Source organism: Phaseolus vulgaris, chromosome 5 (genome assembly GCF_000499845.2).
Source record: "Phaseolus vulgaris cultivar G19833 chromosome 5, P. vulgaris v2.0, whole genome shotgun sequence".
Lineage (NCBI taxonomy): Eukaryota > Viridiplantae > Streptophyta > Magnoliopsida > Fabales > Fabaceae > Phaseolus > Phaseolus vulgaris.
In genome coordinates this window covers 1140083-1159362 of record NC_023755.2, presented here as the reverse complement: position 1 = coordinate 1159362, position 19280 = coordinate 1140083, and the positions used below count along the sequence as shown (strand labels likewise).

The window sequence follows — 19280 nt, the reverse complement described above, 5'->3', positions numbered from 1 at the left end:
ATAATAGATAGACACTTCCATCATAAATTATGTATTTAATTATTGTTAGGTTTTTGTGATTTTAATTTTAGTTTAATAATTTGTGTTAATATATTTTAATCCTTAAAATTTTTAAAATTAGAGATTAAAAGATAATAAAAAAAAAAGGCTTGTGTAAGCATTAAAATAAGCAATTTTTAAGTTGGGGAGGAGATGCTTACATGAATTTGTTATAAATAAAGAAAATAGTTTAATGTGTGTATTATAAATATAGACTTTTTAAAACTAATTTTTTTATATAATTTTTTTTCTTTAATGTCAAAATATTGTGTTTATTAATAAAAATTGAATCTACAACATTCTAATTAAAGTTGAGAATTAAAAATATGAAGAGAGAGATATATACGGGAAAAAATATAAAAGATTTTATTTTTTTAAGTGAAATTCACGTAAAATTGTAAAATTATATAATTTTAAATAATAAAATAAATTAATATTTAGAATTTAATTTATTTTAAAATTTTCATTCAAACAAAGTATGTTTTTATAAAATATTTAAAATTTTATATAAAAATAAACTTCTTAAAAAAATCTTTATCCGAATATATTATAAGAAGATTTCTTTTATGTTAATTGTTGGATATATATAGATACTCGTGTATATGACTTAACTTTCTCTGTGAAAAACATTATTGTGATAAATTTTCAATTAAATTAATAAATAAATCTTAATCTTCACTCTTCACTCTTATTATATAATAAAAACTATAACTTTAAATAAATATAAGAAGAATAATAAAAACATGAAAATAAAACTAATTAATTATTAGAAGATTGAAACTTTTGTATTGAGATTATTTTTATACAAACTCCTTTTTTTAATTTTCATTCTTTCTTGTAATTTTGAAAAAAAAAACCTCTGTATCGTTACAACTTTCTTACAATATAAATTCATTAAAATCCAACTTATAAATTTTAGTTATAATATTATAGATCATTAAATCATGTCATTATTTTTAAAAAAAAAATATGTAATAATTTTTTATGTTAAATAATTATTGAAATTCTATTCCAGTAAAACAAATCATTTAATTCTTAAACAGCACTTAGTGCATCTCAGTTCTGTATGATAAAAGCTTGGAGTTAAACGACACAGTATTGTTAGGGTTTCTATTTTCTAGCCATGAAGCTGGTGGTGATATGTGAGGATAGGACCAAGATGAAATCATGCACTCTTTCTCCTCTGTTTTTCGGATTGCAAGGTAAATTTCTTGTCTTTTTCTTTTTCTAATTGCTGTCACATGGTTATGTTTGTGTTTTTAAGTAAAAATCTCTGCTTTTTGATCTATCAAAAAACACTCTTTTAGCACAAAGATAACCAGTTTTTTTTTTTGATTAAGATACTGAAGCTTTTCCCAAGTCGCAAATTGATTACTTTCTCCTTTTATTTATGTATTTATTTTACTTTATGTTGTTTTTCTTTTTTTCTTTTCTTTTCTTTTTTGTTGCTTTTTGTGTATGTGGGGGTGTTGATATCTGTTCTCCTAGCTTGAATTTTTCATATCTTTTGGATTTATTTGGCTTTCACGGTTCATATTTTCAATGGTCTTCGTCATTGTCTATGTTTCCACTTGAAATATTCTTTTATACTTTGACAAAAGAAAAAAAAGAGTCATGGGTGCTGGTAACATGTTTCTGAGAGACCAGATTTTTATTTTTTATTTTTTATTTATGCTGGCTTTAGTTTGAAAGCTTGTGATCTGTGGGTAATATTTTATTTCCTTTTGTGTTTTTTTCTTTCTATAACATCTCTTCTCATGAAATAAGCATTAGTATGTCACTGCACACAATAACCATAGGCTCCAATTCAACTTGATAATGTTTTGTATCATGGAATGGTTATGCTTGTGTGAAGGAAAGTATATTCATACTCTAGTTTGTATGTGTTGTTTGTTAAACTGTTCAATTGAAAAATTATGCTAATTAACCAGAATATGTCCAAAATGATTTTTGAAAAAGGAGTGATCATGTTCAATTGATTAATGACCAGCAGTAGGTAGGAGTATTGGTTTAGTTCATTTCAGAGTTAAAGAATATGGATGTGGTGTAAGCAGCTTCTCTGATTTTCCATTTCTAAACACTTTGGTGTGTGTAGAGGGCATGCCATGGCGCAATGGTAAAGTTGTGCTTAGTCACCAGTTGGTCATGGGTTCAATTTCAGAAGCAAACTCTTTGTAAATGAAAGGGTAAAGCTGCATACATACAACGACCTTCCCTCATACATTTTAGCATAGTGAGGAGCCTTTACATTTGTTTTATGTTAAAGACTGTGCATGTGTTGCCCTGTACTTTCTTGTGATGTGATTGTGTTTCTTAAACTTTGGTTAATTTAAATACCTTTATTTTGGTGAGCTATTTTTGTTATAGTTTGCAAGAGATTATTTGTTATGTTTTATGTCAATTTGCTGGTTTTTCTTGTGCTTGAAAAATGCATGTGCACCCTTCTGGAATTTATGCCTGGTTTTTAATTCTCTGTATCATGCTTATTAGAGGCTTAAATTATTCTGTTGCTCGAAGGGTGATTCGTATTGTACATGAATATTTCCAGTTAAATCTGCATTGCAAGCTTGGCTATGATACTAGTATACTACTGGTGAAAGATTAGTGTCACCTGAGAATCTGAATGCTTCTTCTCCTTCAAGTATTTCACTGACAAATGAAAGTGGACTTCGTATAGATCATATCATTATGTTTCCAACTCTGAAATGCACTTGAGACTCAGACTGTGGTCATGCTGTTCCCACTTAAAGCTATTCTGTTGCAATGAGCATAATCAATAGGTAGAAATCGCTCATTGCTGTTCAAGCGTGTATTTTCCAAACATGGAGGTAATTTCTGGATGAGCACAGGGAATTGCAAAATTTTAGTATTGAAACAGCTAAAATGGCCATGTCAAAAGTACCTAACATCAAACCTGGAGATTTAAGCTCTACAAAAGATATATTTGTTTCAGCCGTTCGCTTTGCAGTGTCTATTGAGGGACCGTGTTTACCATTCGGAGATGAGCTACGAATCTCGGCCCAAGAGCAAATTGACTTCATGCTGGGAGAAGATGGAGATACTACAATCATCATATCCGACAGCGAAGTACAATCAGCAGTAACAATGGGTGTGTACAACATCATTCATTCATTTGAAACAGATCTGTGTTCCTTGCTTTTGGACACTTCCCCTGAGCCGGAGGGAGTGTATGATAGGATAATGAAAAGGGTATCTGATCTTGAATGGATGTGTAATGTGCTCCCAAAGATGGATTTGATGAAGAATTTTGTTTCTAACTGGGCTGCAGTCTCAAGTAAGATTTTGGGGATCATTGAAGACAAGAAACTTGACCATGCCATGTGGGGGCTGAAAGTGAAATTGATAGAAGTAGCATGTAAAGTTTTGGAAGCAGTTGGTTATGGTAGTGTGATTCTTCCATCTCCATGTAGAGTGCAATTACTGAAGACCTGGTTTCCATATGTCAGAAAGATGAAGCCCTTGCTGGATTCAAAAGCTGTTGAGGAGTCAGGTTTTCCTTACAAGATGAGTGAAGATTTGTGTCAGGCCATTGAGGGAGCAATTGTGTCACTGATATTGACTTTGCCATCAAATGATCAAGCAGAGATTTTGGCAGACTGGATCAGAAGTAGGGAAATTGGATACCCTGACTTGAGTGAGGCTTTTGAGGTCTGGTGTTATAGAACCAAATCTGCCAAAAGGAGATTAGTGGAAAGTTTAGATGGCCACAGTGATACTGCTGAGGAGCCCTTGAGTTTGATTCTAAAATACTAACCTTTGGCCTTTCCTTCTTTTTCAAAAGTTTATAATTTTGGACAAATTTTGCTTCAACATTGTAAGATCACACAGTCTTTGATGCCCCATACTTCAATTTGCTTTATGTATCTGTATCTAATACTCATTCTCCAGGGCACTTTACCTGTATTTATTCAAACCTATGAAGCACAAATATATATAAGACTACAAGAAACATAAGTATATTCAGTGGCCTTATAAGGGTGGGGGGAACCTTCTCAACAGAAGTTTTTGCTTCAAGAGCAGAGTTAGGAGTCAATATTGTTATTGATCAAGGAAGATGCAATTTTTCCATATCATTTGTTATAGGTAAGGATGTGTGTAAGAAGAGAAGTTTTTCATGCTATCTTGCTATCCCAGAAAAAAATGGATTCTAGTAGCTTTATATGAAAATTAGACATATTAAAATTAGGCTTAGTTTAAGTATATTATTTTGGTAATCCAAAATTATTGGTTAAGATCTATCATTGAGTATATTTAAGAAAAAATAAGGCATATTCTTCTTACACCATATATTGATAATGTTTAGAAAATATGATTTTAATTTGAATATGCAATAGAGGTTATATATATTTATGTTGCTGATAAAAAAAGAGGTTATATATTTATGCTTTTGAAATTTTCATTGTACCTTCCACATTTTGTACTTTGTTATTTTTAAAATAATCCTACTAAGTCTCCAAGTAAAATTTTAACTGTAAATATTTTTAAATTTAATAAACCACTCCAAATTTAAGACTAATGATGAAATTTGGGTGAAAGAGAAAGTTGATCTAAAAGCCTCCTTTGTAAAATAGACGTGTATTAATTTTTTTCTTAAGAGCTTATAGAAAAAAAAATTAAAAATAAACCTTTTGAAATGCTAATTAACTTATTTATTAGTGAATTTGTTTGCGTGTACTAACTTATCTAAAAAAACATTTTTAATTTATGTACGAGAAAATTTTAATTTTAGAAAAAAATGTTTTGCTATTTTTTCTTCTTCAAATTTTGTTCATTTATAAGTATTTTTCAAAGAGATATTTTCATTAGGAGTAAGATATCATGAATGAGTCAAATTTAATATGATTTCAAATATAACTCAATTTAATTTAATTAAATTAGAAGAAGTTGATTTTCATTTTTTACTTAGCAATTCAATTGTAATTGAATTATGTTGAATTGGATCATCAACATCTTAAAAAAATTATCACCTTCAAAAAAATATTTAAAAATAAATACCAAAATTCCTTTTCTAGATTTTGTTTTCCATAATACATTCTCTATATTTCATAATATCTTTTCCAGAATGAGATTTTGGTTTTCCAATTTTTTTTTTCCAAAATATATTTTTTAATTCCACATTTTTCATTCTGGAATGAAAGTCAATTTAGGAAATTCAAAAGTTGATTGGTTGCAGGTAAAAAATCATTGGGTTCAGGAAGCAATTGCCTCCACTTGCACTCCTACTTTGCAAGAATAATTTAGTTTTTTCTGAAACCAAACAACATAAAAGTAACACATACATTAAAAAAAGGTGCAATTTTGTGAGACATTGTCATATATAACAAGCTAAAATTTCAACAATAGTGTATTTTAGAGGAAAACAATTATTATGTGGCAACAATTATTATGTAGCAAGGAAATTGAATGTTGTCCCTATAAGGAGGAAGAGAAGAGCTTCAAGCCCAAAGCAGTGTGATGACCAAAAATACAATGAGAGCCAATGCAAGGCAGAATCCCACTATAGCCATGAAAGCCTGAACATGTCAAACCAAATAACTCACAACAGACAACAAGAATGATCAAATAATTTAAGGACAAAAAGGTATTATTCAATTCAAGCTTACCTTCCCTTGTGATCCAAACTTAAACTTATCAGTAAACCAGGACAATCCTCTGTCAACAAAAGGTGCCAGTGCCAATGCTCTGCATAAGAAGTAACTCCATTGTTTCAAATGGTTGTCATGTGCTAACCTCAGATGTTGATGTATTCCAATTTACAAAGGGATTTTCCTAGTTTAAATGTGCTTACAGATCATAGATGTAAACAATAAACCTAACACTGACAGAACAATCTAGCATATATTAAGAAGAAGTGAATTTTAAGTCTAACTTAACTTTATAAAATAAGTTTTGCATTCACCTATATACTATAAAATGTTTATCTCTAGTCGATGTGAAATCTCAGAAATCTTCAACATATAGTACATAAAACATTTTTAACAACTTCGATTGCTTAGAAGCATGGAAATTAGAAAAAATAAACTAACATACCCTACAATCATAGGTTTCCTCACTATGCAAAGGTATGCCAAAGGGTCATTCTACACATGTCTTACTCCTGGACATGCAAAGAGATTGCTTCTGGGTTCAAATCCATGACAAACTGGTCACCAAGGCACAACCTTACCGCTGTGCCACCACGTGACACGAAATTTACAGTTTCATGAATTTCGGAACAATGTTTACAAGCTAAATGCCAAATGTCATCCTTACCGCTCAAACTTAATCACAAAGTTACAATCTATTGTTTCTAACTATATTTACAAAGTTTTAGGCTTAACTGGGGCACGAGAAAGGAACATATCAGCATGCATTACACAACCAAACCAACAATGTGAAAGGGTTCAGGTAGCTCACCCTCCAGCTCTTAGAAGTTTAGTGACTTGACTACCAGCCCACACCATGGCCATCACTTTGAGAAATCTACACATCATTGTGAATTTGTTAAACTTCATACCAACAAACCATAATGGACAAACAACAGGAGAAATGACAGTAATATGTGCTTACCTTTGTACAGCTGCAGCATAACCCATCTTTGCAGGTGCTGGAGCAATGTAAAACCTAGCAAACATTTTTTTTTTTTTGATCAGCAAAGAATGAAATTAAATTAAGAGAGATACAAAAGGGGTATCCCAACCCTTTTACATAAACCAAACCACATTAAGAATCTCCAAAGAATAAAGAGATGAACAAACACCCCAGAAGCAATAGAAAGATAAAGTTTGCTGCATAAGCTAGACATCCTATTTCAGCTAGCACCGTGCTCGTATTGGAATGCTATAAGCACTGCAAACTGCAGCTACAAAACCATCAAAATACACCAAAATATTGGTTATCTCCACCACCTCAATGACATTCCTTCTACCCAGTTTGCAGTGGCACGATTGTAGCACTTGTCACAGAATTAATCACTTCAATGCAGCATCTTCCATTCGCTCCTTTTTGGATTTTGGCTTTCCCTGTTTGCTCCTTTTAAGCTCACTTTTATCAGAAACCAACTTCCTACTTGCCAGGGTCCATCTCGCACTTAGATTGGTTGGAGTTTACAACTTCGACTTACATCCCCCAACAAGTCTGAATCCCCACCACAACCTCTACTGCTACCATCCACATGTGAGACCACTAGATGATCAGCAAACACACTTAGGGATTTCCACAACAATCAAAACACCACATAAAAAACACAGTTTTTGTTTCCTGCAAAAAGAACCTGAACCAGCATACACCCTGCCTCCATTGGTCTGTTATAAGACACATCAAAACAGAATCCTCCATCATGTCCTTATCATTCCTTTTGACTCCCTTGCATACAAAAAAATACCTAGCAAACATAAAGCGTGTTTATTTCTAGGTGCAGACTTGAAATAGTTATAAAGGGTAGAGCAATTTGAACTTTCCACGTAACAATCCTTGCCGAGAGAACATAGAGAAGAAGGAAGATGTGAAGAACTTTCAATACAATTTTATAGTTCCTTTCTTATACAAACTAGTTCTCCAAGAAAACACGAAGCAAAAATGCATGATAAGAGACACAAATGTTCACATACCACACAAAAAGAAATGTTGTGAGATAATATGCAGTGTTCAGTAGTCCATAGGAAAGGATTCCAGAAATTCCATATCTCCTCAGTTTCTTCAGGATCCTGCCATAATAAATAAGTATGGGTTACATTATCAATCAAGTACTTTTTTCCCCCACTTCCTCCACTTTCTTCCCCGGAAGATAATGCAATAACATGTGTTCAGTGCTTTGAACCAGACTGGATCAAATACTTGGTTTTTGAATTTATAGCATCTTAGTCAGGATAGTTAAGCATCAATTACTGTTCATAAACTTCTTCAACCTTAAGGATGCTAGAAGCAAAGCAGAAAATAATACATATACCAAGATATCATCAGATAAAACATCTTTTCCAGTCTCTTACAATCGATGAAAAAATATTGCAGGGCAAGTTGTACATACTCATTGCTTGTCATTGACTTTCCCTTCTTATTCTCTGCGCTTTCTGATGAACCTGAAAATATCTTGCCATTGGTAATTATGATACTTAAAATTCAATGTAAGAGCTAAACAAAATTGACATTCATAAACTAATATAACGATTTAGCTGACTACTTTTGCCTTATGAGCACAGTTTAACTCATCTCTTTCTAATTCCCATGCATAATCAACCAGATAGGCAACGGAAACTTGGTCCATATGCAATGGAAGTTCATCAAATAAGTACATTCTTAGACTATTCAAACTTTTTTCAAGAAATCATGTTTCAACAGCACAGCCACTGCTAAAAGCATGTTTCAACTTCTACACATTAATCAAAATTCAAAAAGTGAATGGGCAATCTAAAAATTGGACCTCCAAATGTGAGCATCCAATATTGTCCCCCATTTAAAATAATGGTTAGAAACTAGGAACAATTTAAAAATGCAAATCCTACTTACTGCATAATTTTGGAAATACAAATATACCTTCATGGCTGTATGCATCTGATAGCTCTGGTGTCTGACCTTAAACCAATGACAGATAACACAACAGTCCAATTAGTAAAAATATAAGCACACAAAGGAAAAGTAAAAGAAACAGATAAATTATGAATGGTAAAAGTAATGTGGAAGAAATGTCAAGAAAAGGTGCAAAAAGAAGATTCCATGAAATATCACAAGCATTTAGTTGTAGTAACCAGATAATGTCAATCCAATGCATGCTAGAATCACTTTACAAGGCTGATAGACCTTACATCCAGCCTTGAGAACAAGGCTGTAATTCAAGAGGGTGGCAATGATTGGAACCAGATAAAAAGGCCTCAGGTCCGAATAGAGGGAATGTGCAGTTGGTTACACATATTGGACACTGACACGCATACCACATGTATCGGATAATTGTGCAAATTAAAAGACATTTTTTAGTTCTCTGACAATTCCTCACTATTCTTATCACAATCATAAAAAAGATAAATACAGTACTTTTCCAAAAATTCAAATTAATTTGTCATTAAATAAATTTAAACTAAAGTGTCTTTCAAGGACGATGATTCGAAATTATCTAATATATAAATCCGTGTTTTCATGTCCTATATTTTAGTGTCCAGTGTGCGTGTGATTATTCGTGCTACATAGATACACACTCCAAAGCCTAGTTCCTTTTGACACAGGAGTAAACTTCTCTAAAATGAGCAACTCACTAGGGTGTAAAGTGATCTTGATCGTTAATTTGAAAACCAATAGTATGCATGTGTACGGACATAACAAATCATGATCAAATGTAATGGAGTATCAACACTTAGTTTCTCATTTACTACTGCCATTACTTACTTTACCCTTCCAAATCCTTTCTTCTTTACCAGGCTGTTCAAGGTTAACTAACATCTCACAACATGGGTTTCAATTGGTTGGCAATAAAGATGACACGCATTGAATCAAAATACACAACAAAATCAACATAAAAAAAACAATAACAAGTTACATTGCTTACACTGTCATTGCTGTGACTTGAACAAAGCCTTCTTCCATCGGTGGTGAGGCACAAACGGGAATTGTTCTTCAATTCAGGGAAGTGACATTGCATGAAAAGGGTGCCAACCCTCCTCCGGGGGAAGGCCTCAGACGCAAACTAGAGAGATACCCAGATGGCAGAAAATGAAAAAGATCACAACTTTGGAACGAAAAGTACGAAAAGTGTGTGGAATGTGGCTGAAAATGAACAATACCTGAGGAGGGTGAGAATGAGAAAGGAGTGTGGAAATGAAGTGTGGTTCATGTCTAACAAAAAGACACATTCTGATGACACTGCCAATACTCACAAAAGGAATAATTAATATGTTTTGTGAATAAGGAAAGATTAAAAGGTAAACTGAAACAACTTTACCAATAATTTTTTACACTTTTATATGATTTCATCTTAAACTTTCAATTTCGAGAAGTATTATTTTAAATTCAAAATTATACACATTTGACATTTTTACCATGTGTTGAATTATTAATAATGTCATGACTTGAGAATAAAATATATATGATATTTTAAATTACAATTTTATTATTTAACTTTTACTATTTTAATAATTTTCATTACTAAAGCTTATTACAAGATAATATATATATATATATAACAAAAACATCAAATTTTAAAATAAATAATATCTTAAATATTTTGATTCATCATAACGAGTGGAAAATAAAATAATACAAATAAGAAGAAAATTAAATTAAAATATTTAATTTATGAACTATTCAATTTGAAAAAAAATTATATTATTTTGTACTTAAAATCAAAATCCATAGTACATTGGGGATAAATTTATTTAAGCCATGCAAATATTTATAGTTTTATCCCTTCCCAAAAGTGTTTAATGTGTGTTATATGTTAATTGATAATTTTAAGTGTTTCTTCCTATAATTTACATGTGTCCTCATACCTTTGTGACATAACATAACAAGGAATAAAATTGTGAAAACTTATAATTATGTACAAAGACTACATGCAAATATTTAAAAGGGGTCTTATTTTATGGAAGCATTGTAAAAATCGTCAAAAGTTTATGATTTCAACAAAAATAATCACATTTTAATAATAAATACTTTATCATTTACAATAGTTAGGTGAAGTTTATGACTTTATGTGGCATTAAGAAACCGCACTAGAGTATTCAATAATTTTGGTGTAGTTGACATTGCTAATTTATATTTATATTTTTAGTAGTTTATAACTAGGATAATTGAAATCATCAATAATAGAAAGGTGTTTTATACTCAAAATTGCACCATATTTTAGAACTTAAGTTTACTTTTCATAAGTTCTTAACATTTTTTTTAATTGACAATTAACCAGCGATCACTTAGATAAAACTTTTAAAGTAAATCGTATGCAAATTAACATTTTTTTTCATATAAGAAAATATTCAATTGGGTACAGTAAAATAGAGTATTTTCAATGTCAATATATCTTAAGTAGAATAAATTATTTATGCACTAATAGTATAAAAGTATTTTATCATTTAACTATAAATTACATAAATTGATTATTTTTTATGTTTTTGAACGGGGTTAAAATCAAGAAAACGATTATCTTCATTTTCGGTCGGTCGGTCGGTCAGTCTACCCTTCTCTCCTTTCTTTCGAATAAACTCCTTACACTTCTTTCATTATCTACTCTTTGTCTCCGTGAACTTCGGGCTAAGATAGTATCTACAAAAGTCACTATGATGCTCAAATAAGATTTCAATGTTCGGCACTCAGTACAATTAATACTAAATGATTACTCCCACTCTTTGAAATTTATGCTTATTTATATAATTATCATGGACCGTTTGTTATTAGATTTGATTAAAAATTTGATTTATAATTAAGAATGTATTACTTAATGTTTTATCTTTGATTAGTCTCGTTAAATATCTGTTTAGATGTTATTTTGATTTTCATGCTAAATTTCAAATTGGTCGTATGGAACGACGAATACATTTTATAATAGTTATTTTAAAAGTTGGATACACAATATGATTTCTAATAAACATATTTACGAAAATTTTCACATAATTCTATTGAACTCTTCTGATTAATTTTTTTTTTAAAGTATGAACTTTTATGTATACTCAATCAATAAAAAAGATTTGTATATATAACATCATCAAATCAGAAATTATTCTTAGAATGAGTTGCATAATAATCATTATAAAAAATCAACAATTTTACTATATGTCAACCTCAGTGATATTCAATGTGATTAGACAAATATAGAATTAATGTAAAATTTATAAAATAATATACTCTTTTAAAGCATGAATATCAATATTCTAATTAAATTCTTATTAATTAGAATTTAAATTCCTGTCATTATATTTTCAAATATCCTTGTATACACAAGAAAAATGTTGAAGAAAACTCATTCTTATAAATAATAAACTCTTAACTACGGATGATGGATAATGGTTTAAATTAAAATAAAATGAACATGAATACACATAAAAATATCAAATAAGGATGAGATTTTTTTATTAAATTATGGAAGTACATTACATAAAAGATTATAAGAATTCTACATCACTTGCAATATGAATACTTCATAACCTCTTGATCTTCATACCTAAATTACAACAACGTCTATTTTTTTAATTTTTTTCTCTTTAGAATTATGCATTTGTAGATCATTCAAAAGTGTCTATCTTTGAATTTTTTTCTCTTTCAGAGTTATGAATTTGTAGATCAAATAAGGATGAGTGTGGCTCTATTGCCACCATTAGAATTTTAGTATCGGAACATTTTGAAAAAAACATGTTTTTTAATTTTTCAACATTAAATTTAGAGGAGGGAAATATTTTTAAAAAATATTGTTAAGCTTTAAACATCAAACTTAAAGAATTAAACTTTATGTTCAAGACTAAAATATTGTTTCCAAGTTTAAGAAATTAGAAAATAGAATCTATTCTAAAATTTGAAGACTAAAGTACAATCAAACCTTAAAATAAACTATGAAATGATATTGTCCATGCCGAATTGGTCTGTCTTACCTCAAAAAAAAAAAAGTTCAGAACATGATGATGACATAATCACACAAAAACCAGAACCAGCAATATAATAATTCTGTCAATTCAATTTTTAAGGAATTACTTTGCCTTGTCCAGCTCTTACACGTGCAAAGTCTCAATCAATACTCAGAGACAGAACCAGAAAGATTAAACAAATCTCTTGCCAACAATGTTACATTTCTTGCCAGAACATAGATTACTATGCCACACTCTAAGCTCTTTCTTCCTGTTTTTGATTTCTGCAACATGTGTACAAAAACTTCTTCAATGAATGAAGCATAAAAGTAAATGGAAAAGAATATAATATTCTCAAATTAAGCTAATAAATTCTCTTGGTTTCTCATAAACTGGAGGAAAGTTTCAGAGCTCCTTTTGGATATGCGAATATGCTATTGCTAACACTCTCTTGGCTCTGATGGATTCATCACTACCCTTATCCTTTGGAATTGTTTTAACTCACTTTTTTTCTATAAGTATCAGTGTGTGTCAGAGAAAGAATAAGTTTTGAGAATTTGACATTCAATGTGTTTGATCTCAGAGGTCCCCTATAATTTATGTTTTGACAGAATTACAATATATAAATATGTTCTTTTATAGTTTTCCTAACTTGACTATGTTTGATCTGATATATCAAATCCTTATTGTATATATAACACCAACCCCTTATACTTAGTAGCTGATGATTTTCACTTGTTTCATATAAAAACAAATATCAGACATATTTGGGAAAAGTTTGAAGCAATGCTAAGCATTTAGTGTGGAATCATTTGGTCTAGGAAATGTACAGGTTCACATAAAACTTCAACACACCTTTTTTTGTGTCTAATAACTTGTTGGAAACTTGAAGAGAAAGTGTTTGAAGCAGAAAAAACGATGACTACAGAAACTCAGAGGGTAGTGGTGATCCAGGATGCATCAAGAGGTGTTAGTTCAAAGGCTATCCTTGGAGCCCTGGAAAAGTTTTCTGTTAAAGCTGGAGATCAGCTTATAATTGTTGCTATCCTTGATTGGATTAGCAGTCCCAGTATGTTTTCTTTTCTTCCAAGAAAGCCTAGTAAGAATTCACAAAATTTTTCTTTGTCCCTTACCTTATCTGGTAGAAGGAAAGTAGAGAGGAAATGAATGAGAGAGAACCAAAGTTCTAGGATCCATATCTTATTTTCAGTCCATTTTTTTCACCAATTTCACTGATTTGTTTTGTTCCATTTGTTCAGTATTGCTCTTAAAACCAAACACACTAACTTTTCCTCTTCTTCATAGCTATTTTCATTCAGCTTTTCTATTTTTATCTTCTTTTCTTTTTCATCTAACCAAAGGGATGGTTGATCTGATAAAAAAGAGAAGAAAACAAGGATATGAAATAAAATACATGAAGAAAAGTCAAATTTTGAATAAGCCCTTTCACTTACTAATTGTGATTGATGTTGCTAACTTCTTTTTCTCTTTAGTGGGTTACATGGTCAGACTTGATACCAGCTCAACAAACCAGAAAATAATTGCAAAATGGCATACCAAAAAAAAGAAAGAATATCTTATGAACGAGAAGATCAAGGAGATCTCCAACTACTGTAAATCGAATGAGGTTAGCACAATCCATATAATTCTGAAATATCACATAACACAGTTAGAGAAGGGATTTGACAAGATGTGGAGCCGAAAATCTATACATATTTGTGATGTACTAAAATCAATATGATGAATGTTTTATGCATGTTTACTGATAAACTGAAGAGAACTTTACACAATGTTTAAGAAGAAAATGGTTAATGAAATTTTTCTTTGGAATGATGTTTCACAGATTGGATTCCAAATTGAAGTGCTTGTAGGCCCTACTGCAGAAGTTGCTTCTAATGCTGCCAAGGATTTTCAGGCGACAACTTTGATTTTATTTAGGTGTATTTCTAACTTCCATATGGTTTTGTCTTGCTCTATACTTATGATGGAATTGCACATGTTCAGAGAACAAATACACAATGTACAAAAAATTCCCACTCTGAGAATAAAAAGATGATAATATATAGGATCTTCCATTATTTTTAATCTTTTCAGAACTCAGTTATACAGATGTATTTTAAGCAGAATTCATACTGAAACTTGCAAAACTGCTAATTTAATGTCAAGGAGAATTAGTTTCTCTAACAAAAACAGAAACTAGCTTATGATATCAAATAATTCATAGACTACCTATGCAATGTTATTTATATACACTGAGCTAAAGCTATAGCATTTTGCCCCAATGCAGACAGATCCACAAAGATTTGAAGTATTTCATGCGCCAGCATCCTTGTGGCATGTATAGGATAACAAGTGACAATTCAATTGAGAGGTTGAAAGATCCAAAATCAACATCCAGCACCAAATCACTTGTTGACAGGCAAGAAAATGTAAGCTATAAAGAAATGTTTCCAGGAAGTGAAGAGGAAGAACGTTCTCTTCAGAGTGAGTATTTTTTGGCATAACAATATTGTCTAAGTATACAAATATATTTAAATTAATATTTATGTAATGTCAAAGACAGGTTATGTGTTTTCTCTCTTTTTCCCTAAACATGGTATCAACAAATTGGAAAGCATAACAAACCTCATACAGCAATATCTGTAATACCCCACCTACAATGTCAAAAGCTTTTAATTAGATGAACTGTAATAATTCACTTCTCAAATCTATGGAAAATTCAGAAGATTCAATTATAACTTAGTAAAAATTTATTTGAATCTTGTTGGTGGTCAGTGCTATCAAATAGTGAAAATCCTTGCCATAAACACAAGGAATCCTGTTGTTCTGTCATATCCTATGTGTCAAAGAGTCTGCAAATATATCTAAGATGGTAAATTTGTATTAACTTTGAATAGATAGTCTTTTGGTCAATCAATCCTATCTACTTCCATTTCATGTACTGAAGATTCTCAATTTTAAATCAAGAATCTTGCAAAATAAAAATTATGGTGGAAGTTTATCATTGTTGAGTTACTTCTTGTAGAGGTAATAGTCACATTAACAACCTTTAGCAACATTCACTGCTAAATAAAACAGCTAAAGAACTTGAGTAAAATCTCCATTAATTCAATGATGTATGATAGTACTTTTTTTTTATAAAAGCTTTCAATTAGGCATCACTATGCAACATGACATCTCAGCTCAAGTAACAACAACCATCTGCCATCACATGAAAAAAATATTATTAAAAAAAATACAAAAAAAAAATATGGGGGGACTAGACCAAAACCAATTATGTATGATACTACTTAAATCCTATATATTTGTTTTTGATGATTAAGTTGTACAACTGACTATGACCAATGTTACATCAAGCAGTGTCCAGGTCTTCATCAAGTGATATGTTGACATCATTTGGAGTCTCAAGTCAGTGGAGTACAGAACTCTCCACTTCAAGTTTCAGAAGCTTGCGGTATGGCCAGCAATACCAAGAGGGAAATCTCTATTCAAATATAGAACAAGAAACAGCAGGGAACCAATCACTATTTCACATTTCAGAGAATGAAGAAATTAACCAATTGAAAGAAAATAAAAGAGAGAACTACGGTAGAAATAATGAAAAATCTCATACGGAGGAAGAATTTGCAAATCCACTTTGTTCTGTGTGCAATAATAGACGACCAAAAGTTGGATTGAAGAGAGATTTTACTTATGCAGAGCTCTGTGCTGCTACAAAAGGATTTTCTCCCAAGAACTTTCTGTCAGAAGGAGGATTTGGATCTGTCTACAAAGGACTGCTTAATGGAATGAAGATTGCTGTTAAGCAGCATAAAAATGCAGGATTCCAAGGAGAGAAGGAATTTAAGTCAGAAGTGAATGCACTTAGCAAAGCAAGACATGAGAATGTGGTTGTGCTGCTAGGCTCATGCTCAGAAGGAACTAATAGGCTTCTTGTGTATGAATATGTTTGCAATGGCTCACTTGACCAACATCTATCAGGTAAGAAATCAGGATTTTTTTTAGTATTTTTTGTTTCTTCTTGTGTTTTTCTTAATACATCTTATCAGAGACTAACTTTTGTTAAATTGATGTAGAACACTCTCGATCACCTCTTAGTTGGGAAGATAGGATCAATATAGCAATAGGAGCTGCCAAAGGGTTACTATACTTACACAAGAACAACATGATACACAGAGATGTGAGACCAAACAATATCCTTATAACACATGATCATCGACCATTGGTAATACACCAAGTCTTGAATCTACATATATATGCACTCATATGATGCTAGTTAAAATATGACATACATATTCAAATGTAAATTGCAATATTGCTTTGGAAGATTTAGTCTAGACTATTGACAATGCTCAATTGTTGAATAATTGATGGAACATTTAAGAATGAATACATTGTGAGCATTACTTAATATGCAATTGTGAAAATGAGACAGCAAAATGACATGATAGCCTGAGAGTACTATATAAGCTCACTGTTAATTCCATAAAGAAGCTGAACTTCATTGAAACCAACATTTTTTGTTTCCTGGTGAATTTATTAGCTAGGAGACTTTGGATTAGCAAGAAATCAAAATGAAGACTCAATACACTCAACAGAAGTTGTTGGAACTTTGGGGTATTTGGCACCAGAATATGCTGAACATGGGAAAGTTTCCAGCAAAACAGATGTATACTCTTTTGGAGTGGTTTTACTACAGCTAATAACAGGAATGAGAACTACTGATAGAAGACTTGAAGGAAGAAGTCTTGTGGGATGGGTAAGAATCTAGAGGCCATGAAATTTCAATTTTAAGTATCTTAATGCTTTAGTACAACCTCAGCTCATCAAGGCATCAACATGATTCAAATAAATTTCACCAATATGCTAAAATCTTAGTCCCTTTTGGATCTTTTCTTCAATCATTTAAGACATTTAGGCAGAATTGGTAGTTCATTTATTCTAATTTATATTTTTCTTCAGTTGACCTTTAAGTACATGAACAGAATCAACTACTGTTGTTGATAATGTTCTTTTCATTTTGACTTTATAGAAGTGTTTGGTCTGATTTATAAGTTTAACTCCAACATTCTGATAAATACACATAACTAAATATCATAATTTGTTTGCCAATGAATATCCAAAAGAAAATTTCTTGCAGGCAAGGCCACTTTTAAGAGAGAGGAACTATCCAGATTTAATTGATGAAAGGATCATTCGGTCTCATGATGTCCATCAACTATTTTGGATGGTTCGGATAGCAGAGAAATGTCTAAGCAGGGAGCCTCAGAGGAGACTAAATATGATTCAGGTAGGCTACAATTTTGGAAATTATCTTCTTTTGTTTATTATTTATAAGCTTTGAACAAGCCTAATATGTTTTTTTTTCTATAAAATCTTTCATGTTATGCATCACTATGCAACTTGATATCTTAGCTAGGGTGACACTTCAACTAACAACAATCATCTAAAGTAAAGAATATGTTAGAAACAGAGCTAGATTATATGAAAAACAATAACATTCATGGTCAACTTGATAAAATGTATGAGCAGATTCTAAGGTGATGGTTTTTTATTTTACCTGACTTCATATCTGTCACTACAGGTTGTTGATGCTTTGACTGACATAGTGGAAGGCAGAACATGTGACATCATATTAAGAGATTACTCCCCTGCAAGATCAGATTCGATTTATACTGCATCAGACTCTGATGAATCTGAAGATGAAATGAAGGAATCCTTCAAATTTGAAGATGAATTAATAGCTCACAGCCACAGTTCAGAATCCATAGATAGTAATAGCATAAGTCTGATGATGCACATGAATTTAAGACAGCCACCATCCCCTCCAATTCAGAGCATCCCTCTAAGTAGCTCATGCTTTCATGATGAGTCAACTAGTAATGGTGAAGCAATGGAAATTTCAAAATCCAATGAGGTTTCTCAATTGTTAGATGCTAGGCTTAGTATATAGGCGAAATAAGGGAGAATGTTTAAGTTTAGTTCCTTCAAAGGAATAAAGTTTCCACTTGTTCAAGTGGTTGTTTTGTGATATAATATGGTTACCCAGTTGAGTTCAGATGAATTTTATCTTCTGGGATGAAGTATTATTATGGATGGATTTAGTTTCATCCTCTCATGAAGCTTAAAATGCTTTCTCCTATCAATAAACTATATGGTGACAAAAGTAACTCAACCTTATAATGTGAGGTTTGCACCAGTTATATATTATGAAATGTTAGATACCATATTAAGAAGTGGACTTTAAGCCTAACTCGATCTTATAAAATCGGCTTATAAGATGAGGTTTGCACTCATCTATATACTATGAAATGTCCTTATCTCTAGTCAATGTTGGATCTCCAACAGACAAATAATATTTTCTCCAAAATCTTGAAGCTATCAAGATTTTTGCTACCAAATTTAGAATCTAAATAATTAGTTGTTAAAACCTTAACAGCTAATTAGATACCAATTTAGAAACTATTTATCAATAATAAAAACTAATTTAGAAACCAATAATTTTTTTAGTCTCTAAAATAATATATAATTTAGTCAATATAACAACTAATTATTTTTAGTCTCTAAAATTGGTTTCTATTTAATGATTTTCTAGTAGTGCATACTAATATTTTAATTGGTTAAAATTTATTAAAATGAACATAAAATTGTTTATTCTAAATCTTATTTTTATTGGTTAAAAATCATTTTTGAAGAATTTTGTGT

At 31.1% G+C, this 19280-nt stretch overlaps 3 protein-coding genes across 9 annotated transcripts; 2 read left to right on the top strand and 1 right to left on the bottom strand.

Annotated features, from left to right (window-relative positions):
- The first annotated feature begins 1097 nt into the window (after nucleotides 1–1097).
- Nucleotides 1098–4019, top strand: LOC137834685 (BTB/POZ domain-containing protein At3g05675). 5 transcript variants are annotated; one of them, XM_068642817.1, is made up of 3 exons: nucleotides 1098–1241; nucleotides 2135–2225; nucleotides 2588–4019. In XM_068642817.1, exon 3 carries the CDS (start codon nucleotides 2923–2925, stop codon nucleotides 3811–3813), a length of 891 nt encoding a protein of 296 aa, XP_068498918.1. In that variant the 5' UTR covers nucleotides 1098–1241; nucleotides 2135–2225; nucleotides 2588–2922; the 3' UTR covers nucleotides 3814–4019. The 5 variants fall into 5 exon arrangements, with proteins under 5 accessions (XP_068498918.1, XP_068498919.1, XP_068498915.1 ...); XM_068642818.1 differs by lacking the exon at nucleotides 2135–2225 and having other exon boundaries at nucleotides 2717–4019; XM_068642814.1 differs by lacking the exon at nucleotides 2135–2225.
- A 1321-nt stretch (nucleotides 4020–5340) lies between these two features.
- On the bottom strand, nucleotides 5341–9912 carry LOC137834684 (uncharacterized). 2 transcript variants are annotated; one of them, XM_068642811.1, is made up of 9 exons: nucleotides 9810–9912; nucleotides 9575–9712; nucleotides 8545–8605; nucleotides 8066–8117; nucleotides 7650–7745; nucleotides 6610–6663; nucleotides 6457–6522; nucleotides 5664–5742; nucleotides 5341–5573 (listed from the first exon to the last, which is right to left on the bottom strand). In XM_068642811.1, exons 1-9 carry the CDS (start codon nucleotides 9876–9878, stop codon nucleotides 5496–5498), a joined length of 693 nt encoding a protein of 230 aa, XP_068498912.1. In that variant the 5' UTR covers nucleotides 9879–9912; the 3' UTR covers nucleotides 5341–5495. The 2 variants fall into 2 exon arrangements, with proteins under 2 accessions (XP_068498912.1, XP_068498914.1); XM_068642813.1 differs by having other exon boundaries at nucleotides 8572–8605.
- A 3438-nt stretch (nucleotides 9913–13350) lies between these two features.
- Nucleotides 13351–18742, top strand: LOC137834683 (probable serine/threonine-protein kinase PBL26). 2 transcript variants are annotated; one of them, XM_068642810.1, is made up of 9 exons: nucleotides 13351–13644; nucleotides 14069–14202; nucleotides 14419–14513; nucleotides 14863–15059; nucleotides 15936–16556; nucleotides 16652–16800; nucleotides 17119–17334; nucleotides 17716–17865; nucleotides 18160–18742. In XM_068642810.1, the coding sequence occupies exons 1-9, from the start codon at nucleotides 13494–13496 to the stop codon at nucleotides 18526–18528; spliced, it is 2082 nt and encodes a 693-aa protein (XP_068498911.1). In that variant the 5' UTR covers nucleotides 13351–13493; the 3' UTR covers nucleotides 18529–18742. The 2 variants fall into 2 exon arrangements, with proteins under 2 accessions (XP_068498911.1, XP_068498910.1); XM_068642809.1 differs by having other exon boundaries at nucleotides 13351–13674; nucleotides 18160–18727.
- The last annotated feature ends 538 nt before the right edge of the window (nucleotides 18743–19280 follow it).